The sequence below is a fragment of the Leopardus geoffroyi genome, chromosome C2, assembly GCF_018350155.1.
Source record: "Leopardus geoffroyi isolate Oge1 chromosome C2, O.geoffroyi_Oge1_pat1.0, whole genome shotgun sequence".
In the NCBI taxonomy this organism is placed as follows: domain Eukaryota; kingdom Metazoa; phylum Chordata; class Mammalia; order Carnivora; family Felidae; genus Leopardus; species Leopardus geoffroyi.
The window spans coordinates 149,370,732-149,394,403 of NC_059333.1; the positions used below are offsets into that span (position 1 = coordinate 149,370,732).

The following is a 23,672-nucleotide window of genomic DNA, read 5'->3' on the forward strand; positions in this document are numbered from 1 at the left end:
AGAGAAGTTGTCCTCAATGTATTTCCTTTTAAAGCGCTAAGGGGCTGTTGTTAAGGCAGCTGAAGACTATGATTTGGGGCAAAGTAAATCACAGAAGCATTAGGAACATGCATCAGAAAGCTGGCGAGTGGGAAGTAATGAGTGATCGAGTCTATGGGAGACATCATGATTGTAGAGGTCACCCTCGTTCATAACTCAAATGCAAAAAAAAAAAAAAAAAAAGGAAAAGGAAAAAAAAAAAGATGCTGCTCTGGATAGCATGCACAATGGCACAATGCGGTAGTGGGACGACCCCCCGCCCTGCCCGTCCCGACACCCCTCTAGCAGCTCAGCCCCCAGAGACCTCTTGGGGGAGGGGGAACGCATTTGGTTCTCAGAGGCCATGAGCACTCCAAAGATTCAAAAGGCCACGAACTAGAATCTTCTAGCTCATTCTGGCAAGTTTTCCCTTGGGTTTGACAAAAAGGAAAACAAAACAGAAGAGATTGGTGCCCCAAACCTACAGATCCACACGCAGCTGACTGGGTCTTAAAAAACAAAAAAATAAAAAAACAAAACAAAAAAAAGCCCAGAACCAGATGAAACAAAAACTGTCGGAGACAGGCAAACTGAAGGCAGGCAGGACAAGGCCAGAGCACAAAAATGGTGGCAGGGACTAGAGGCGCAACGTAAGACTGCTGTGCCCCGATTATGATCGTCCAACTCATCTCTCTGGGTCGAGGCAGGCGCCCGTGGCCCCTGGAGAGGCAGCTAGCACTCCGGCCACCAGAGCCAACCCTTACCCACGGGCAGCACCGGGCAGAGCAGGAAGGGGCAAAAACACACATGAAAACAGCCTTTATGAATCTTTCTCAACCGATAAATGTGACGGCTTAGGAACTGGGCAGGGTAACTGGAAAATCGCAGCCAAGAAAACAAAAATGGAAGAAGCTATGAAGAAAAGGCAACCAAACAATCACGATTCTCTGGCCACAATAAGATCTAGCAACAAAAGCAATAAAAAGCCTGAGAGAAGCATCCCAAATAACAGGCGTGAGGGGTTATTTGGGAGGGAGGGAGGAAAGAAAAACGCAGGAAGGAGAGGTAACGAAGAAGACACAACAGTGGAAAGAGAGATCACCTTAAAAAAAAAAATCAAAAGCAAGGCTGGCTTTAATTAGGAGTGGACCCCTTTTAAACACGGGAGATTATCGAATCAAAAGGTCCCAAAGGTTCGCTCCTCTCCCCCCGCCACGTACTGGATCTTCCCTTGCGACACGTGGTGCAAGATGGACATTTTAGAGACATGGTGGCATCAGCAGAAGCAAAACCCATCTGACACAGATGGGTTTGGGGACAGGAAAAGGCTGCTAAAATTCAGAAGTCATCATTTCCCAGAAGCAACGGATAGGAAGATCAACAGGAAGGAATCAAGAGTGCCAAGCCAGAGGTTCGGCCCCTCCGAAATACCACTGGGACGCCTGGCCCCGCTCTCCGCGCGTCACCACTGCCTGCCGGGCTGCTGCAGCGTTTCCCTTCCTTGGGACACAACACAGAGACAGTGAGTCGCCCGAGGCCTCTGGTGCTCCCCACGGAGCAGCCACAGGCTGATTCCCAAAGCCCTGCCTGCGGGAGAGCAATTCCTCCAAGAAAGAGGCACAGGATGCCTTCTCGCCAGCAGGGGCAGGGGCTCAGGGGGAGGGCTCCCTCCTGGAGTCCGCTGGTCCCCACGGGACACCAGAGCCCTGCCTCAGCAGCTGTGTGCACACCTCCTGCTGCTCACCCGGGGCTTCCAAGGACAGGGTTGCTTGGATTTAACACTCCGACTTCCTGCTTAAATCCTTTTCCTCTTCCTCGGTCTGGGCTGCAGGGCCTCACAGCCTTGCTCGGGGACAGCACCACGTGGGTTAGAGTATTCACACCGACAAGGGCTTCCCTCAAGCGTCCCCTAATCCCTCGTTATTCACATCCGTTCCTTCTCTGCCAGGTTCTGACACGGCTACAAAATCCTGATCTGTCAAAGGGGACCTTTAAACTGAGTTAATCCTTGTTATTCAAGATCGCCTACACTGGCGAACTACACGCAGGGGGCCAGCGTGCACCTTCGTTTTTCTGCGAACATGCCTCGTGCAGGCACACCCCCTTGGCCAGCCGCAGGTCGGGGCACGGAAGGGCTTTCCGAGGGCAAGAGCTACCCTGCTCAAGAGCTCTCTGATCCGTCCTTGCTGTGCTTTCTGCCTAGAGCAGGTGCACCGGGTAAACGGTCTGACGGGCTGTGCTCCTCTGGAGGGGAAAAGGGTGGCGAGGACTGACGGCGAAACTGGGCGCTCGGGATCTCGCCGCTGCAGCTAGTGATGGGACCCACGGTCTCCAGTGAGCTGGGGCTTCCTCCCTGCGTGGCCTTGAGACAGCACTGAGGATTACGCAGACCTGGGTGATGGCTGCTCGGTGGACTGTCTGGGTCGCCCGGGGACGGGCTTTCGGGAAAGCCCGCTGCTCTCCCCGTGGCCGCCTGCTCTAATTGTGAGGAGAGCAAAGGGTCACTCTGGCGGGGACATGAAGCATGACCAAGACTCTGCCGGTCTCCCACCCGTATGATGTGATCTGTACACAGCGACCCGTGCATTTCAGTCAATCCGAGTGGTGCTGTCCTTCCCCCCATGCCGCGCGCTGGTAATGTGCTGGGGAGAACAGGAACTTCCCCTCTAAGGGCCATCATGGCACCCAGTCCTTAAAAGAGCCCTCACGTGAGCCCACACGGAGGCCAAAAACTATACCTGCACCCGGAGGTTTCTAAGGAGTCACCAAAAACACACCAGGGCAAGGCTGTTTCAAAGGGGATTTCTGAGGACAGAGAAGCCTGGCCACGCCAGGCTAACATGAATAGCTTAAAAATCAAAATTGCAAACACATCTCCGGATCCTGGAAAAAGAGACTCTGCCTTTGTGATGCACTGAAAGCTTCCGTATGCTCTTCCCCACTTTCCATGGGAAGAGGCCAAACCTACGTAAAGTGAACAAAATGCCTCCAGTGTTTTCCTTTCCTTAATTTGAACACACAGCGTGTGAAGTTGCTGTCACACAGTTCGGATCTGCTTCGCAATTTCTATAAACTCATTAACCAACGCACACGCCCATGTTCTCTCTCCCACCTGCCCCTACAGTTCCAGTAGCTGCCATCACGTCCACATCGGTGCCCACGGGCCAGCCTTTTCTATCCAAGAAAAACCAGACCCACAGAAAACAGAAACCATTGTCTATCCAGCTTAACGGCATGGCTTGAGCTAAATCCTAAGAGCATCAGCACCTTTTCTTGGTTTTGCTTTGGTTTTGTTTTTACCTTTTTACTAGATCCTAATGACTGTTACTTTTTGTTCAAGGAATAATCACATTTGGGGGAAGGGAAGGAGGCGGGCATGTCTGCCTGTCAGCTGCTTGCCCATTAAAAAAAAAAAGAAAGAAAGAAAAGAAAGAAGGGGCAGAAAGCAATGCTTTCGAATTCTTCCTAAAAGACTTAAAATGTCAGGGCATAGGAAAATGCTTTAGAGACTTCTTTCTGTCACTTCTTTATATAACTCTGCCCATGATTTTTTCTGGGAAAAAAAGAAGTTTCATGAGTTCCTGTGGGAAAAGCTCCATAAATCTTTTGTGTGCCCTCTGTTTCATCATTAATATAAATACTGTGTCCAGGGTTCACGTGGCTCTAACAAGCGTTTTCCTCTGGAGGGTGGGGAATCAACAACAGTTTCTGACACGGCAGTGCATTTCCTCCCTTCTTAAAAAAAAATAAAAGAGATTTTAAGCCAAATAGTGTTACAGGGTGGTATTTTTTAAGCCCTTAGCTCCAGGCTTAACATGGGCCCCCAAAGGCTGCCTCTTGAGCATTTCTTCAACATAGCCCCTCGTCTGTCCCTGCAGCTCAACAGAGACCTCCAAGCCCCTGCCGCAGACCCGGGCCTACAGGCACCAGGAGGTTTCTATCACAGAGATTTTTAAGCCACACAAGATCTTTTTCTGGTTTCTGTACAACTTATTTTTGGATCCTGCAAAATTAAAATAATTAAAAGCCCATTTTTTCCCATTGCGCCAGGCTATTCCCTGTTTCATCTAAGGAGTATGTGATTTAACCGATGAGCATTCTCACAGCTTTTCATGCAGAGAGGGGCAGAAATTCCCACAAGTGGCCCTTAAAATACCCTCTGGAGAAAAAGGGATTTTTTTTAAAGAATTGTGGTTAAAATGTCGAAGGGGCAAAATGCAAAAGTCTCTTTGGATCCTCTGGGTGCTCACAAAGCTGGGCCCTAGACCTTGTCCTCTCGTCCTTCCTTCTGTGGCGGATGCCCGCGGGGGTGGGCAGCTGGCCTGACTTAAGCGGCACCAAGAGCGTCCCCGCTAAGTGCCTTCCAAGCCAGTTCAGGGGCGCACTTCCCCCTCCCACCACTAGGTGGTGCAGCCGGACAGCTCACCCCACCGCCAGCACCCACCCCGGAGCTCCTCCGCTAAGTGTCAGCAGCCTGAGCCCCCCCGCCCCCAGCCGTCTGTCTGCGTGGGTCCCCCCAGAGCACGGGAAGGCTCCCCTATGGATTTCAGAGGTAAGGCTGCCGTCCGGAAAGCACTCCCAAAGCGCAGGCTTGTTCGGGAAATTGTAAGCAGGGTTGACTCCAGCTGGCGGTTTGGGGAGGAGTCAAGGACCTCACTCTTCCTTCATGTTTCCACCTCCTGGTAGCCGCTGGCCTGTTTCGTTCTGGTCTAATAGGTATCCCGATGCAAGAGCACCGGGCCTTCCTTAGTATTGCCTAACACCAGTGGGTCTGAGCAGACCGCCTGCTCTGTGCGCAAGGACCAAACTTCTGTAACCGCTCCCGAACGAAGGCTGGGTTGGTCACGTGTCATCAACTCTTTCCGTGGAGACAGAAGGGACCTTGCCTACACCCGAAGGTCTGTGAATCGAAGGAACCGGGCTTCCCTTCCAGACCCATCAGGCCCCCGCGGCCCACTCTCCCTCAGGACCCACCTGGGTCCTGGGGCAGAAAGGACAGGACGGCGGGCCTTTATTCAGGCTCCTGCCCCACGCATGCGCTGAAGTACTACTCAGCGGGCCCCACTTCCCCTCTGGCTCCTTTCCTCCACAGATCCCCGACATAGGTGTCCACTAAGGGAGCTACGAAAGAAGCCAATTCCTGGCCTGTGCCTGGGGTGCTGGGGGGAGGTCCACGCTGCAGCTTCAGGCTACTTTCAAGGGCTGTCGTGACCAAAGGTGAGTTCTGCCTTCAACGCTTACTTTGGCCCCAGCTCCACTGCGGGGCCACAGCCAGACAGGCCGCCCTGACTGGCATGAGCCTGCCCTAGGGGAATTTCCCCCACCTGAGTGGCCTTCCTGTGCGCGAGCGTGAAAATAAACGGACCTTCCCTTTCTTCTGTGCTTTCAACCTACTTCTCCCTCCCCTTTAAGGATCAGGGCGTCCAAAACAATTCAACTAGACAGCCCGACCATCTGCCGACTCAACTGCGTGACTTGAAAACTCTGATCTGAATCTTTTCTCACGTGCCGGGCTCCTCCCTACAAATAAACACCTAAAATTCACAACAGGGACAGTACAAGATCATGACTGTTTCTGAGAAAGTGTACTTTCTATAGGAGCTAATAACATAAAATGTCCCTGAAAAAGTAAAACTATAATCTAAAAAATTGTTTTAAACAATCCATTTTAATCATCTAAATTATTTACAAACAACAAGGAATCACGTTTTTTTAAGACAGGGGATTATAGGGGCCCCTGGGTGGCTCAGTCGGTTAAGCGTCCTACTTCAGCTCAGGTCATGATCTCACGGTCCGTGGGTTTGAGCCCGGCGTCGGGCCTGGAGCCTGTTTCAGATTCTGTGTTTCCCTCTCTCTCTGCCCCTCCCCTGTTCATGCTCTGTCTCTCTCTGTCTCAAAAATAAATAAACGTTAAAAAAATTAAAAAAAAAAAAAAGACAGGGGATTATAAAAATCAGCCAATAATGATACAATAATACATTAAAACATATTAATTTTTTTTTCCGTGCTCAAAACTTTTTCTCCACGAGCTAACAGGCTCTAGATAAAAGTGCCTAATATATAAGTCTCCCCAGTTTCCTCCCTTAGGAATAGTTGCAAGAAAAAAGGCTAACCCTTCCCGTTTTCAGTTTCTCCCTACTAAGTATTCCCAGAGGCAGCTCCTGGGACTGTGCTGTCTGGCACCAGAAAAGCCTAAGCCATCAGGGCACGTGGGTGGCTCAGTCGGTTAAGCGTCTGACTTCTTGCAGTTTTGTGAGTTCAAGCCCCACACTCAACTCTTTGCTGGCAGCACAAAGCCTGCTTGGGGTTCGTTCATTCATTCTCTCTCTCTCTCCCTCTCTCTCTCTCTCTCTGACACTCCCCCATTTGTGCTGTCTCTGTCTCTTTCAAAATAAATATATAAACTTAAAAAAAAAAAAAAAGAGAAACCCTAAGCATTAGGGACAGACCAAGGCAGGGACCAGACCAGCCCGGATACAAATCCCAAGACAGACTATGCCCTAGTCCTTCCTGCTGAAGCTTAGCTATTTACCTGTGACTCCAAGACTGTGTACAGAGTGCCACTTGGGGCCTCTCGGGTGATTTATTTAGAGTGACATGCTTCTTACATTCCAGTAATCCAAACGGCCCTGTTACTCCCAATAGAGAGAAAAGGGCCAAATCGCTGTTTGCACCGATCCCCTCTGACCCAGCAAATGAGCTCCAAAGAACCCTTCTCTAAATGCTCAGCCCTTTCCTGTGTTACCTTCAGCGATCTATAGAACTGTTTCTGAACGCATGCTTCCAACCTGGGATCCCTCTAAATGTCAACTATAGATTTGTGTGCCTCTCTTCAAAGTTGCTGGGATGAATTTGCTGAGGTTTGAGGAAAGAGGGAAGAAGCAATTGAATACGTCTTTGTCTAGGGTAAGGAAAGTGGTCAGGACTTATGTCCTCATAATTGGTCCCCTCTCCCCCTCTGACCTTCAAGAGAAGCTCTTAGCTGACTTGACAAGTTTTACTCCTTTTGTGTAACTTCTTAAAGACACAGTTAATGATGCTTCTTCACACTTCAAGCATTCACCAGGGAGAGGTCATCACAGCTGACACGATTCCTACAGTTTCAGTCACATAAATCAGCAGATTCCCGTGCCACCGTCTGCCTTCCGGAAGGACAACGGTGCTGCTAACAAAGGTAAGTGACAATACCACAGCTGGTCTCCCGTTCGGAAGGTATTCAGTAATAAACATTTTCATTCCCTTGCAAGCTTAACCTGATAACTGCTAAGAAAGTAAATAAGCATGGGGCGCCTGGGTGGCGCAGTCGGTTGGGCGTCCGACTTCAGCCAGGTCACGATCTCGCGGTCCGTGAGTTCGAGCCCCGCGTCAGGCTCTGGGCTGATGGCTCAGAGCCTGGAGCCTGTTTCCGATTCTGCGTCTCCCTCTCTCTCTGCCCCTCCCCCGTTCATGCTCTGTCTCTCTCTGTCCCAAAAATAAATAAACGTTGAAAAAAAAAATTAAAAAAAAAAAAAAAAAAAGAAAGTAAATAAGCAAACCATAAACCTGTGTGCTAAACCAATCCTTTTTACTTTGAATGCTTTACCTCTGAAGCTGATGTCAAAGAGAAAAAGGAAAGTTGGGTCCAAATAAAGTCCCTTGCCACAGGCATCCGAACTTAGCCTGGGAGGCGCCATCGCGAACCTCAGCTCGCTCCTGCCCTATACCTCAGCGGGGGGAGTTGTGGCCTTCATGAACGAAAGTTATGAATCACAAAGATGCGTGTCCTCTCCTCAAATCTAATGACTCGGGATGTCATGAGGATGACAACATTGGCTGAATTCATCATTGGCTGGGTCTCTGCCCTGACCCTACAAGATAGCTTCCTTGTCTCCTCAGCACTGCAGTCCGGGCCGCGGTGGGGGGGGGGTTGTCCCAGGAAATCTGGGGCAAATGGTGACCACATGACCCCTGTAGTTCCAGGGCCCTGAGCCCAAAGTGTTTCATCCCAGTGACACCTAGGGTGTAACTCTACAAACGCATGGTCACGTCTTTAATGGGGCAGCAGGGGGTGGGTAATCAACCAGAGCTCCTTTCCAGATTCATCTGGGGTCCTCTCTCTGGAAATACTTCCAACCTGGGACCCTCTAGATGTCATTGTCCTAGGGCTTGTTGGATTAAGGAGTACTGCTAAAACACTTTTTAAAAATCCGCTCTGAACACATATGTAAGCTGGAAAGAAAACACATACACCTTCATTGAAGTTAGAAATGTGAAAAGGCTGCTCTATCCACCAGTTGTCTGCAATCCTGAACACCTTCTGGGCTTTTTCCTATTCCGATGCTCCGCGGAGGGACAGGGTCTCTCATTCACCATCTGAGCGACCCGACGCTCCTATCTTCCCCCTTAAAATGCCCAACTCTGCTCAGCTCAGTTTGGAAATCACCGCAGGACTCGACAATCTGCCCCCCGCCCTGCCCCAGACTCAGGGAGAGACCCACAACAGGAAGAGGGGAGCTGATGTGTGGGGCGGGGGCAACAATCCCCTCCTTTTTAGCAGCCTTTCCTGCTCCCCCGTCAGGAGCCCCGCTGGGCCATGCACCTCCAACACGGGCAGGGAGCTACACCCATTTGTTACAAAAAGGAGGCATCAGACTCTGCGTTAAAAAACAGACCCGCACGATGGGAATGCTTTAATCGTCACCCACACAGACGAGCGGAAGCTACAGACAGAGAGCCACTACGGATGGTGCTCGGAACAGAGGCGAGAATGGCCCAGAACTCGGCCTCTGGTAAAGGTGCCAGGTTTACAGGACTCATGGCGGTGCCCTCACCAGACCCCTCCTCCTCCTCCTCCTCGGCCGCGGGCGGCTCCTGTATCTCCTCTGGGAAAGCCTGAGGCCGGCGTGGGTAACTTCTGCTGCCTGAGACAGTCACGCGTGCTCGGGACCCCTCACCTGAGGTCTCTGGGTGCTGAACTGGCGTGGAGGTAGCTAGGCCCGGGAGGGAAATGTGGTCACCTGTGTCGTCTTCCTCAAAGTCGTTAAGGCAGTACACTTCGTCCAGGTCAACGTCCAGTGTCCGGAAGCCCTTGGTGACCACACCGGGCCGGGGGTCCAGGATGCCCCCGAGGTGGGGCTGGGCCAACTGCTGCCAGTGGTGAAGGGTGGCGGAGCCTTGCAGGAGAAAGGGCAGAGAAGGGGGGACAAGGCAGAAGAGAGGGTTAGGACGCGAGTCTGAGCTGACGGCTGTCACCACCCTCAGAGTGCGGAGCGTGACCCTCAAGCGGGCCCTGAGCCTCGTGGGTGAACTCTGGCAGGGACACCGGGGGAGCGGCCCTGGCTCTTGCTACTGTGTGACGGGCGATCACCTTGCCACGCCTGGGAGGGGCACCAACTGAAGGAATAAAAAACAAAGCTTTTTACAAAGTAAAACGAAAGCCATAAGGCGTGGCAAGGATGTCTGGTGACAACCTTTTAGTCAACCCATTGTCAGTCCCCAAATCCAACATCGTATCAACTTAGGAACTGGAGAGGAAAAAAATAAGCAAGACCAAGTACAAAAGGGTGGGGGGCGGGGGAGGGTACAAGTACAGAGTCTATGCCAAGTACGCACCGTTGGGAACACGGAAGACAGAAGCAGAGGCAGAGTAAGACCATGTCAACTCGGGACCCACAACATGAGAAAAGCAAAAGGCAATTAGAGTAGCACACAGAGGTAAGCCGTAGGCACGACTGCAGTCTTCTTTACTTATTGGGGTTTCTGTTTTCGACCAGCAAACCTGATAGGCTGCAGGTTTGGGAGAGGGAAAGGGAAAGGGACGAACTCGGTGTGAGTGACGAGCATGTTAAGTCCGTACAGAGGTCTGAAGCAGAGGAGATCTCCTTAGTGACACCAGACCCCGGGACTCAGATGACATCGTGCAAGGTCTGTAATAACACCGGAGTGTGTCCCTGAGGACCTCGAGGGTGTCACGGGTGCTCACGAAGAGAAGTGTTCCAAGAACAATTATGCTTAGCAAACCTGGGTTGACAAGTAGATTTACGGAGGAACGTCTCAAAACCTTTGGTATGTTGCTATGTCCTGGGATTCTGGCCAATCCATTTGCCTTTTGAAGAGCAACCCCTTCGCCTTTGGAACATTTATTACACCTCACGTGGCCCAGGTATGATGGCCCATGAGGCTGGGTGTCTGTCCCCATTCTACAGATGCATTAGTGGGTCACGCAAATAAACATTCTACTCGAGAGACTTTGAGAGCAGTTCTCAGGCATAGGAAAGTGAGAGCCTTCCTGCACCAATGCCTCCCAGTTACCACTGGTTAACCACCCAGTTACTAAGGGTGTCCTCTATTGGGCAGGCAAGAATCCCTCCAAGGCCTCATCAGAAAGGGGGACCAGGGAGCCAGGAGTCAGCAGCTCCGGAGTCAAGAGAAAAGAGAAGGAAAACGGTGGCAGGCATTGGAGTCGGGGATCAGTCCAGGAATGTGAACAAGATGCAGGGAACCCCCCTCAACGGCAGCTCCTGACCCTGTGGCGTGCCTGGTGACTGTGCTGCCTCCAACATACTGCTGGGAAGGAACTTCTCAGGAAGCAGTCCCGGCCGGTGAGTCTTGAAAGGACTCTGTAAGTGGGCAGTTCCAAACTCACTTAAAAGAGAAACAGTGGACACGCTGCTAATACGTGTTCAGGACAGTCCCTAGACACCCACTTTGAGGCCCGTCCCAGTTTGAAAGGCCACCTACTTACTCTGAATCTACTGCATCGACATAGAAAACATCCTCAGTGCAAAAGGAGTGAGATCATACAGAGGCACATAGGACGAAAGAGAGCATCACATCCCTGCTCCCTCACTAGCTACTAAGAGACGTCTAGAGCAGTGGCTCTCAGCTGGGGACGTCTGTTAACATCTGGAGACATTTTTGTCACAACTTGGGGGGAAGGACGGAGCGCTAAGGGCATCTCATGGGTAGTGCCCGGGATGCTACAGGACGATGCCCAGGACAACCCCAACAACAACCTGGAATGACCCGGCCCCAGATGTCAGCAGGGTGGAGACTGAGAAACCCTGGCCAGGAGCTGTGGTCTCAATTCTCAGACCCTTCGAGAACCTGGAGAGCTCACAGACTCTATCCCGATAAGGAGCTCACAGGCAAGCGGCAACGTGCGTAACTGGTCGGGGCTTTGCAGACATGCTGAAACCCGCTCACGGGATCCTGAATCCTAGATGTCACGGCTTCATTTTTTTTTTTTTTTTTTTTCATTACCCTGTACGGAGCATGCCTGTACAGCAGCTTCTTTTAATACGTATTACGTCAACTCACTGCTCCAAAGCCCCTGATGAGGGAACTGAGGTGCACTGAAGTTGGATAATTTTTCAAAGTCCTGGAGGGGTGGCATAGCCAGAGGTCAGTGCTAAAGGCCAGGTTCTTTCAATCTCACACTGCCTGCTTCCCAGAGTCCACAGGTGTGTAAACAAAGGATATCCGTGCTCCAGCCAGGAACCCAGACTAAGCGAGAAGCCTAAGTGGTGGGCGGTAAAACTTCCAGGTGGCTGTCCAAGGCCCGTCAGGAGACATACACGCACAGCTGCCGATGGAATCTCTCCAGCCACCCCCGGAGACCCCCATTCATAATGCATACTGAGCCCCCTGTTCATGTGTTCACTGGAAGCACGGGCACATTCCTGGCAAAAACACTGCACTGGGGAGAAGTCTTAACAAGGCCCTGTGACTTCCAGCTTGGGACCGCACATGCTGGTCTTGCCGCAGGATGACCAACCCTTGGGTCCAGAGTGGCCACGTCACCTCTACTTTTGGAAGGGGAAGAGAGTTGACAGACACTGGAAAGTGAAGGACCGTGTCAAGAAGTGCTAAAGGCCCTCATCCTTCCGGAAGGGGCTGAGATGTTTACGAAGCACTGGGAAGGAACTCAGGGAGGCAGGGGTCTGGGCCCGGACAACTGTCCCAGTCAACAGATCAACTATCTGTTCAACTAGCTGTGCAACAGACTGCCCTCATCCCGCCCCACCCCAGGCATGGGCTCGAGAGAGAGAAACGAGGCTACGAAGGGTTTGCTGCTTGGGATTCAAGAGGCTGCAGACGGACATGGGGTTATTTTCCTTTCCTGAACATGCAGAGCCGAGGGAATTTAGTGAGACTGCAATGGAAAGACTATGCTGACATATCATTCATTCTTGGATTTTGGCCCCTGTCTTGGGCAGCTCTTATTCACATCGAACAGCCAACCTTTACTGAGCACTTAGTAAGGGCCAGGAGTCCTAGGAGGTCGACATTTATTAACTCGCTTAATCATGATCACCCTGTCCTCATTTTACAGATGAGGAAACTGAGCACAGGGAGGTCAGGTAACTTGCCAGAGGTTGCAAAGCTGGCAAGTGGCTAATCTGGGTGGGATTCAAACCCATGCTGGCTCCAGTGTCCAGCCTCTTAACCACATACACCGTCTCTTGGCCAGCAGCGAGGAGGCCTCCTGAGTGTGAGTTCTCAGAAATCAGGTCAACACCACACCTGACTGGCTTCTTCAGTCCTCACACAAGTGTGTTCCATGCTGCAAAAGTGACCGTTAGCGAAAGCCTTCGCAACCCTGTTATCTGAGTCACGTCAGGCTGTGGAGCTCACAGACCATTTCCGTTCCTGACTGGTTCTGAGGCCCCAGAAAGGTTTCCCGAGTCCAACACCTGGGCAAAACAGCTAGCTCCCCCTCACTCCCCCTGCCACTGCCTGGGACCACCATGTTGGAATTCTTACGAATCTCCTGGCTGCCTGAAGTCCTGCCTTGGATACAAGATGGAGGGCAAATCAAAAATTAAATATGAACGGCATCTTATTCAGAGCCTCGGCTGCCTCTTTCCTATTCTCCACACCCCACCCTGGCTTCCTTCATCTGTAGAGCACAAAGGAGAAGTACTATTAGCTACCTGTCATCACACCCCTCCTCCCCAACCACATGAGAACAAGGCTGGGGGGCAGGGAAAGAGAGGAACTTCCCTGTCCCAGGTGGCACCAAGATGAAGCTCTATGAAACGAGCGTGTGGACAGCAGAGAAAACACAGTCACCACACCTTTCCTTCTGTTTGCTTTCCCTCCACATCCCACTGCTCTGACTACAAGTTTTTGTATCATCAAAGGAAAAGAAAACCAAATCCATTTATGTCAGAAGAGTACCTGGGACTTAAAAGTTAAAGCTAACCTGTTGGACAAGGTCTAGCATTGCCTAGAAGTAGATGCTGTCCTCTAATTACATACTGACTTGTTTTTGGGGAAATACCATCTCGGTATTTCCAGGGGGTCGGGGGGAAATACTGCCCAACTCATCTCTTTAATGCAGGGCTGTCTCTTCTAGTCTGGAAAGTTTTGTTTGTTCTTCACTTGCTTAAAACACCTAAGGTAAGATGATGAGACAAGAGTGCTAACCTTAAACACCGAGCCCAGCTATGTTGGCTGACACCAATGAGCAGATAGCAAGATGAATTAAATAGGTAAGGGAGACACAGATTGGCTATCTGCTGTGATCCCAGCCAACCTCCAGGGGCCTCACCCCAGGCCCGTTTACCTGGGCCACCGAAGACCAAAGGAGTCCTATCGGCTTCTGAGCAGGCCAGCGGAAACGGATGATGTAAGAACACGGCCCCAGCACAGTGCTGGTCCGGGTTCTCAACACTGGGAAGGCCACCCTCCAGACCTGAGCTGCTGCAACAGGGGCAAGTGTGGGGAACCTAAGTTTTAATTAGCACCTATTAGGTGCCAGGCATAATACAAAACACATCACATGGACTCCTCACCACAATTTTGTGTGGCAGATGTAAGCCTTATTTCACAAATAAGGGGGACAAGGCTCAAAAAGGTAACTTGTCTAATGCCACAGAGATGCGCTGAACCCAGTGTCAGGCAGACTTCTGTGTCAGCACTCCATCGTATCATATTAAACACAGTAACACAAAAAATAATTGTGGAGGGAAGGAAGAAAGGAAATATTGGTTGTATTTTAAACAGCTAAGAAGTCAGAGAACTACAAAATGGAGGACAGGGATCTCTATCATGAGAATGCATGACAGTCCATGGTGATAAGATGACTTCTTAATGGTGGTGATTTAGCATCCTGGTGAGCTGGGTACTTACTATCAATGAAACTCACCTAGCAAATCTAATGGGATTTCCTCTTATTCTATTAACACAAAAACACTGCTAAGTCACAAGATTAAAAGAGGAAAAAAAAAGATGAATTGGTCGAAATAAAAGTTTAATAATCTCTTCCTGCAATATGCTTGGAAAATTAATCCAAAGACATATTCTTAGATGATCTAATGAAATACAAAGTCAAATACAGAAATCAGACAAAATAGAGATGGTAATTCCAATGAGCTTTAAGAGACAAAGGAGAAAAAAAGAAAAGAAAGGCAGAAAGTAAAATTGCAGAAATGGAAGATTTTATTGAAAGAAAAACAGACATAATTATGGATCAGGAAACAATCACCAAGCTCACAACTGAATAAACAATTAAAAAAAGAATGAGCCATCCCTTTTCTGAAATCTAATAAGGGCCTAAATTATACAATTAAAAAATAATCACGAAGAAAGAAAGTCGGCCCACCCTCTTCCTTCCTTTGAAAACTATACGACCCAGGACCCAGTTAAGTCTTAGATCTTTAACAAGCACACCCTCATTTTACAGCACACATTCTCAACAGGGGTGATACTGCCCCCAATGGGTCAGAAATGGGTTATTATGGGGTGAAAAGAATCCTAATTTTTTTAGGCAGAGAGCAGAGATATACATATAGTACATCAACAGTATATCTGTCATAAATTGTAGGGGCGGCAATTAAGAGCATATGTCTAAGACCACGCCTTAAGAATATAGGTCTAAAGTGATAAATACAGCCTTACCCAGATTCTGATTGGGCTTTGCGTCAGAAATGTAATACAGAGTACCCTCTCAAACACCCTCTCAAACTCACATGGGTTTCCAAACCAAAGGAGTCAAAAATGAAAAATACCAACACTGGGTGGCTCTTGCCAGGGTGGTGGTAAGTAAAAGGGAGGACATTTATAATGCCTGGAGAACAAAGAAAGAAAAAATGTGACATTTTCCATGAGTTTAATCATCCGGGGTGTCCCTGGAACTGAAAAGTAAATTGCCCCTGGGAAAGGCAGGCTTAAGGAAGCGCGAACTCACCGGCCTCCGCGGCCGCCCCCTGCCTGGCCCCCCAGCGGTGGAGGAGGCGCAGGAGGCTGGCTCGGATCACACCGCCAAGGCGGAAGGAAGAAAGCCACGTCCTCCTCACTGGAAGACCAGAAGCAAAACGTGTGAGCCCACCAACTGCAAATCGCTTTCGCACGGTTACTGAAAAAAACTACTTCCTGCGCTGCTCTGCACCCCTCCCCGACGCCAACGTGTGTGTGTGTGTGTGGGTGGGTGGGTGTCCAAGCATTCATTCCCGGTGCTTCTCAGACCCCAGGCGTGACCTAATTAACTTTTCAGTACCTTAGCAGGGCCTCTGCCTCCCGCAAAGAGGTTTACTTCTAAGGTTCTAAATGCAAAGGAGAGAGGACTGGGAAACCAGCGTCAGCACGTTGGTTCCCTGTCTTTGGCCTTGCTGGCCGAGGTCAGCCCCGGCCCGCGTGCGCACTCGCACACCTGCCCCGGCCGGGCCCAGGCCGGGCGCCGCCGTCAGAGGAACTCAAACCAGCAGCGCGGCAGGCTGTCGCGGAAGAAAAAGGAGTAGGTGTTACAGAGGCTGCCCGCTTGCCGGTGGTGGATCAGGGACCACAGGCGGTCGCTGAGGAGGGTGGAGAGGGGCCGAGGCCCCCGGTGATCACCTTCCAGCGGCTTCACGATCTGGAGTTTCTCGGGCAGGTAGGAGCGGCTGCTGAAGGACATGCCCGAGAAGCCGGTGAACTCGGAGAAGCGGGAGTGGGTGCCGAGGGACATGATGCTCTCCGTGGGCGTGAGGGAGCCGCTGAGCAGCTCGCCCTTCTCCGCCAGCTCCCGGAGCTTCCGCTCCTGCTCCTCCTCGAAGAACCTCCGCTCGGAGAGGTAGTTCTCCCGGCGGAGGGACAGCCGCCGCAGAGCGGTTTCCAGGTCATGGGAGCCCGGGGTGCCCGGCGTCCCGGGCTTCTTGCTCCGCTCGTCATTCCTGCAGAAGGAGGGAGATGGGGCTGAGCGTGGGGCACCCCGCAGGGGGCGCGGTGCAAGGTGCGTGTGGCAAGGAAGGCCTTCCTGCTAGGTGCACGGGATGGACAGGTCGGAGTGGCTGCAGGATGGATAGGGAAGCGGACGAGGCAAACAGCTGAAATTTAGGCAAAAATGGGGGCATAAATGATTGCCCGGAAGAACTAGTTCCCTCTGGTGGGTGTTTTGGAAGGTAGAGGGAGAGCACTAAGGTGCGTTAAAAAAAATAAAAAAAATTGAAGGACTCCCGTTGCTATAAACCTCTCCCTCGGGAGCCCTTAGGGAGAATTCTTCAGGATGCGGGTCCTAGTCACCAGAAGGGCCACTGGTTCAAGAGGCGTTTCTCTGTCCTCTTGAATTAAAAGAGCTGTTCTGATTAAGCAGTTCCCCCCAATTTTATTATCACGTAAAAAAGGGTACACAACACAGCTGGCGTGTGTGTGTGTGTGTGTGTGTGTGTGTGTGTGTGTGTGTGTGTGGAGGGGTGGGTCTGCAGGGCTTTAGGACAAAGAAGTGCCCACTGCTAAGGAAGCCCACCCCAGGGACAAGCACCTTTGAGGGGGTCCAGGACCCCACCTTCCAAAGCAAACTAGATTCTGGCCAGGAGAGAGAGACTGAGTCCTCCTCTACCTTTTAAACATCCAAGCTACCAAAGGGCTTATGAAACAAATGTCCATTCTGCAGCTCAACAGTGAAGATTAACAGAAAAATACTCATTTACCCTCCCCTTCAGCATCTGACAGAGAAGACTTCCTGTTGTACCTCTTTAAGCTTGTGAAAATACCAGAATCGAGAATGACTGTAAACACAGAGTGTTGTTAAACCAGATTAAAACACTGAAAGCTCTAGACTTTTCCTGTGACTCTTTATCAGTCTTCCTCTTCTGATGACTGAACTTACACTCTAAACACACTACCTCTCCCCGAAACAGCCAGATAAAAACTCTGGGCTGGCTCACCCCAGGTCAGCTGACTCTGCTTCCAGGATGATGCTGTTGGTCTTGTTGTCCAGGACCACGTTGCCAACATCACTGCCATAGAAGCTAGACCGGGGGGTGCTGACGCAGCTGGACAGGAGGGAGTTCACGGCTGAGGACTGGTTGGAGCCAGGGATGTTCATGGGGGACGGGGTCAGAGACCTCTGCTTGACGACCTGGTTGATGTTTCTCACCGTCTCAAAGACTCGCCTCTGGTGACTGGGGGGAATGCACAACATCATCCATGAATAAACAAATGCAGGAATGACCATGGAGTCCAACCTTCCAGAAACTACCATCTAGGAGCCAAAAGGCAGCTGGCCCACGTGAGCCCCCAAACAACCTGCCAGCCCGTGCTTCCGGTGTTTCTTAGGGCATTGGCTGGAACTCAAGAGACTCAACGCCCACTGAATTCAGGCCTCTCATAAATACGGGGTTGTGTCCTAAAGGTGATGCTAGCAAGGGGATACTGCTTTTCTCTCCCTTAGGCTTAACCCACAAATAAAAATACTAAAGTAGGGCTTTTGTCTCCCAGATACTTTTCCTCTTTCATGACGGTCACCAGAACGTAAAGTCCAAGAAAGCAGTGTTCACTGCTCAACACATAACAGGGCTCTAGAAAATATCTGCGGAATGAGTATCTGGTGACCATTCATATACATTTAAAAAAAGCAAGACGAAGTTAGTCTTAAACTTCTATAAGGAGATGGTAAACACCAGATTAATATTTTTTTTAGCAACTGCTATTTCTAAGAGCGGAACCTCCCTTTGATGCTCATTTGTTTCTTTTTAAGGAGACAAGGTAGGCACATTGCTACAACGGCCACCTCCTTCTGGGATGCAGAGGCCTTCACACATGCACCGAGGCTCAGGGACTGTGGTCACTCCCGGGATCCCATTTCAGTTCCGGCTGTGAGCCTCGGGTACAGAAAATACACAATGAAATCGGATCCACGGTGTCCTCAGAAACACCTCAGGGCAGGCCTAGAGCAAGAGCTCACGTTAGGAAGAGAGTTGGTAGAGGCCAATATCCCTAAACATATCCAGGAAGGAAGTGGAAGCCTGGGCACTCCTTGAAGAGCCTTCATACCGCATCTCATTTTTCTTTTCCTAACAGACATTAAAATTGTTTAAAGCTTAAACTTCAAACACCTTTCGGTGTTTTTTACCGAAAGGAAAGATAAAAACAAGTCGTGGTGTCAAAGCAGAGTCTGTAATTAACAGAGATAAGAAACATCTCTCTCCTTACTCAACTTTCTAGAAGTTCATAACCTATCTTTGAAACCTAGTAAGAGTTGCTGGGGGCTATTATCGGCTGTGTTCTCTTGTCTCCCTTAATCTGGACCCAAATCTGTGGAAGGACCACAGTGATCACTGGGGGGTTGTCTGAGACCCAGACGTTGTTAGTTTTGATGACCACGGGGCACGAGCCAGTCTCTGGGAAGCCTAGAACCGAGGCCGTACGCGATGTCTGGAGACTCAGGTTCTTCCAACTGCAGCTCCTTGCGCATCGTTCCCTCGATCTCTGCTGCCAAGGAGTCCTGAGAAAAGCCAGAAAACACACTGAGTGCACAGCAGTTCAAGTGCTCTGTCTCTAAAAGACGCGCCCGGCTGGCTAGCCACAGGAGTGTCAACCGAGGTCTCAGAAGCTTGCAAACTACCGTGACACAAGGCTGACGGCATTCATCACTGCTGGAAACCCTGACTGAGCAATCCCTACGGCAGGTCCTGAACGGAGCAGTCCCGGTGGGCACTGGCTGTAAAGGCCCTGTGATCCCATGCAGCTAAGGGTCTCAGAGCAAACTCCATGTTCCCTTGGCCAAGCCACAGAGCTGTGACTCTGCCACAAGGAGTGGCAGGGAACTTAGGGGGGACGGGACCTGAGTCGTGAGCACTGGCATCTGAGCCTCTGCTCTCATGGCCCTCTACCCCCGGCAAGAAAAGCTCTCCCCGTCAACGACGCATCGCCCACCTCCCTCTAACGGCCAGCTCACACGTCCTTTCCACCAGTAATCCTTCATTCCTCCCCCTAGAAAGACACCAAACACATGAAGTCCCTGCGAGTTCCCTGAACAGTTAGCCCACTTAGATCTCTCTCCAGCTAAGTTGTGAACTTTGTGGGTTGGGGGAAGGCCTGGCACTGATAACTTCTCACTTTCCGGATGGGCCAGGCCCCAGCCTGAGACTCAACAACAATACAGGCTGCCTCCCTGACCACCTGCCACTCCTCACCGTATCAGCTGGAGCCTAACAAGCATTCCCACATGCTGCCACAGGTAGATGCCAACAGGAGGACCAGGTGTGTGCAGCAAAGCACCTGCCGAGGCCTCAGAGAAGGACACCACCTAGGACAACCTGAAGGGAAGGGCTGACTCTGTACTAACCAACACATTTCCTGGGATGACAGGAATGTGCTTTCTGCACTGTCCACTGCGGGAGCCACCGGCCACGGTCAGTGTGGCTGAGAACCTGAATGAACCGTACTAATTTCAGTGGATTTAAATCTGCATGGCCACTTGTGGCTAATGGCTTCCCAGCAGACAGAGCAAGGGACTCCAAGGTGTCTACCTCCAAGCCCCAAAGGCAGGGAGGGATGCTCCAGTCTGGAACCTGGGACCAAGTGGGGAGACTCACAGGAGTCAGCAAGAAGCTGGGTCAATAAATGGTTAGTGGGCTTGTTTTCAATTCCTATTCATAAGTGGGCAATTTTATTTAGTAATTACTACCCACAGATTGACAGTCAACATAACCCAGGTTGTAAAAGGCTTCTCTGGGTGAACAGGACTGACTTTTTTAAAGCCAGTTTACTATTCATTCATTCATTCATGCATTCATTCATGTATTTGTTTTAGAGAGAATGCACATGCAGGGGAGGAACAGAGGGAGAGAAAGAGAATGCCAAGTAGGCCCCATGCCCAGCGTGGAGCCCAACACAGAGCTCAATGTCATGACCTTCAGATCATGACCTGAACTGAAATCAGGAGTCTGACACTCAACCAACTGAGCCAGCCAAGCATCCCCAGTTTACTTTTTTTCCCCCCCAATGTTTGTTTATTTTTGAGAGACAGAGCATGAGCGGGGGAAGGGCAGATTGAGAGAGAGAGAGAGAGAGAGAGAGAGAGAGAGAGAGAGAGAGAATCCAAAGCAGGCTCCAGGCTTTGAGCTGTCAACACAGAACCCGACGTGGAGCTCGAACCCACAAACCATGAGATCATGACCTGAGCCAAAGTCAGACGCTTAACCCACCGAGCAACCTAAGTGCCCCCAGTCTACTTTGCTTAATACTATAATTCACCACACAGCTTACATTCAGAGCTCTGCATGAGGAAAATATCTTCACACAAATTAGGAGAGATAAGACACTAAACTACCAATTTCAAGGCCATGCTGGGAGGATGTCGCAAACAGGCTCTATGACTTTTCTTGGTTGTGACCCCATCCGGCAGTCTGGGGAGGCCATGGACCTCTTCTTAGAATAATATTTTTTTTTTTTAATTTTTTTTTCAACGTTTATTTATTTTTGGGACAGAGAGAGACAGAGCATGAACAGGGGAGGGGCAGAGAGAGAGGGAGACACAGAATCGGAAACAGGCTCCAGGCTCTGAGCCATCAGCCCAGAGCCCGACGCGGGGCTCGAACTCACGGACCGCGAGATCATGACCTGGCTGAAGTCGGACGCTTAACCGACTGCGCCACCCAGGCGCCCCTAGAATAATATTTTTAAGTGAATCAAATAATGAGGACAAAAAGGAAGCCAGATCTATTGAACCAGTTACAAGAACGTTAGTAACGACGATGGTGAAACAGAAACACACAGGCTCTGGCTTCTGAAGTGGAGCTCAGCATGAACAGGAGTTTTGAGACATTTACAACTGAAATGTGCCATGAAAGCGCCTATGATTTCAACTGGTGACAAAACCACGGGGGTGCTAACATCGCTGTGGTTTGTTGCCGACCTTCACGTAAGAAAGAAACGACTAGGGATTAATGAAAATAGAAGACATGACCTTCCCGCAAGTTCACGGGCCCCCTGAATCCGGGGTGGGGATTCTAGATTAGGAACCCCTGCCATAGGCAAGAGAGCCGGGGATGTACTCCTCAGGCAGAAACTGCTACTCACCGTGCCACTCAGCAGTTAGAGAGTCTGGGAGCGAGAGAGGCAGCCCTGGTGTTCTGCTCCAGAAACACAAGGCACGGCACCACTCAACTTGCCTTAAATACCTTTAATACATAGTGCACTTTAAAAATAGCCATCTTCAAAAAACTGAGTTATGCCAACAGCTACAGAAAAAGGCAAACAGAAGCTCTACCTCAGCAAATATGAAAGCTGAGGATCTCTGCAGAAGAAACCCAAATACAGATTTTTTTTTTTTTTCAACGTTTATTTATTTTTGGGACAGAGAGAGACAGAGCATGAACGGGGGAGGGGCAGAGAGAGAGGGAGACACAGAATCGGAAACAGGCTCCAGGCTCTGAGCCATCAGCCCAGAGCCCGACGCGGGGCTCGAACTCACGGACCGCGAGATCGTGACCTGGCTGAAGTCGGACGCTTAACCGACTGCGCCACCCAGGCGCCCCCCAAATACAGATTTTTAATTGGACTTCGCTACGTAAGGGCTTCGTTTTAAACTATGGGTCCATCCCTGTGAGTGGGGAATGCCGTGGGGCAAACCCCAAGTGCATGGGAGATAAGATGCCCCCCGGAGGTCACCACGCCAAGATGGGAAGCCAGGAAGGAGGGAAACTGAGGCAGGGAATGTACATCGCCACGCAGGACAGTCTTTGAGCTCCGTGTCATCAGCTCTAGGTGGAGGAATCTGGGGCACAGCCTGTTCTTAAATCCCGTAACCGGGATTCCTGGACACTCTGGATCGCCAATCTACTCCTTGGAAAGCTACGTCATACAGCTTCCGTTTTGGTTTCACTAAATTTCAGTCAAGCTGAGAGAGAGATCGTTCTAGGCTGATTTTGATATACATGAGCAAAAAGGAAAGGAGATCGTGATTTAGGCAACATGGGGCAGGCAACAAGCGTCGGGGGTAGCCAGAGTCAGCACCGGCGGGGGAGGTGGGGGGGTGTGAAAGGCAAGAGCCCCGAGGAAAGGCCAAATCCGGAAGGGACCGAGTTGCACAAACACTGAAGCTGCCATCTACTCGTATCTCATTTGGGAGTATTTCTCTCAAAAGTCCTCTCCTCAAAGAGACCGCGGTATGCCCTCAAACCACGGAAATAGAACCTGAATATAAAAGTTCTCAGCACTTTGTTCTTCAGTCTGTTTACCCACCCATCCAAACCCGGTGTCTGCTAAGCATCTACACTTCTACAACATGTGAACACAGTGCAGATAACAGGCTACTCGACAGAGGGAAGGAGAAGAGGAGCCAGTAAGATACGGTCCCCACCTTCAAGGGGTTTTCCTCTGACAGAAGAAGGTAAGATTTCCGAGGAAGCTCACCAAGTATCACAGGGGAAGGAGCGGCAGAGGGGGGGGCCTGCCCTGGGCTGCCCGACCCCAACAGGGAGGGGCCAACCCGGAAAAGCCGCTTTTCCACCATGTTTCCTCAAAGCCCAAACATGAAAAGAGGTCAAGCCAGAGTTAAGAAATAAGACTGAGGGAAAATCATTTTGTAGGAATGTAAAAGCAGCTCCCATAGTGGGGAGAGAGATTTTTTCAGATCACAGATACTGAAAACCACCGAGAGAATGATTAATAAGCCTAGAAACGGGTGCCTGGATGGCTCTGTCGTTTAAGTGCCCGACTTCAGCTCAGGTCACGATCTCGCGGTTGGTGAGTTCGAACCCCGCGTCAGGCTCGGTACTGACAGCTCAGAGCCTGGAGCCTGCTTCAGATTCTGTGTCTCCTTCTCTCCGCCCCTCCCCCACTCACATTCTCCCTCCCCCCCCCCCAAAACTAAACATTAAAAAAAATTACAAAAAAATAAGCCTAGAAAGAACCAGCAGGACTACATGGGCAATTTAAGAATTCTGGAATGCACGGTGAGGCCAAAATAGCTCATATTCTAACAAGGTCAGAAAAATAATAATGTATGAATAACATCTTCCAAATACCTGAGGTTCCTACGAAATTTACCGGTCCAGGAGAAGAGGAGGAAACACGACGGAGTCAGAGGGATGGGAAAGAAACAATCACGTAGTCAAGGAGCCACCAGCTGGGCACACAAGCCCCTGACTCCGATCGAGAGCCAAGCTGTGGGACCAGAAGCCTCCCGCAAAGACTACGCTCCAGACCCCGCCTCCCTACCGGGGGCACCCCTGCGCCCTGCTGGGTGGGAGGTGGGGGCGTGGAGCCAGCGGACGCTCACCATGGGGAACAGGCCCAGGGAGTGGTAGCGCCGGGACGTGGTGTTGGGCATCGTCTTGTTCCGGAGGTTCTTCAGCTCCTCCTGCGCCTCGTGAAGCATCTCCATGCACTCCGCGTACTTGTCCTCCAGCTCGCGCAGCTGCAGCAAGTCAGAGAAGCGTGCGGGTCAGGGACCGGCGGCCCTGAGC

The 23,672-nt window shown here is 50.8% G+C and overlaps 1 protein-coding gene across 13 annotated transcripts in view; it reads right to left on the reverse strand.

Annotated features, from left to right (window-relative positions):
• TRAK1 (trafficking kinesin protein 1) overlaps positions 1 to 23,672 on the reverse strand; it is a 194,950-nt gene that overhangs the window by 6,537 nt on the left and 164,741 nt on the right. For 9 of the 13 annotated variants that reach the window (XM_045437019.1, XM_045437017.1, XM_045437018.1 and 6 more), the window contains 5 exons: positions 23,486 to 23,623; positions 18,627 to 18,703; positions 17,145 to 17,381; positions 15,835 to 16,151; positions 8,952 to 9,170 (listed from right to left, as the gene is read on the reverse strand). In XM_045437019.1, the coding sequence (XP_045292975.1) occupies positions 8,952 to 9,170; positions 15,835 to 16,151; positions 17,145 to 17,381; positions 18,627 to 18,703; positions 23,486 to 23,623 (988 nt within the window). Of the gene's footprint in view, positions 1 to 8,656; positions 9,171 to 14,419; positions 16,152 to 17,144; positions 17,382 to 18,626; positions 18,704 to 23,485; positions 23,624 to 23,672 lie in introns of those variants that run through there. The other 4 variants (XM_045437013.1, XM_045437016.1, XM_045437023.1 and 1 more) reach the window with 3 other exon arrangements.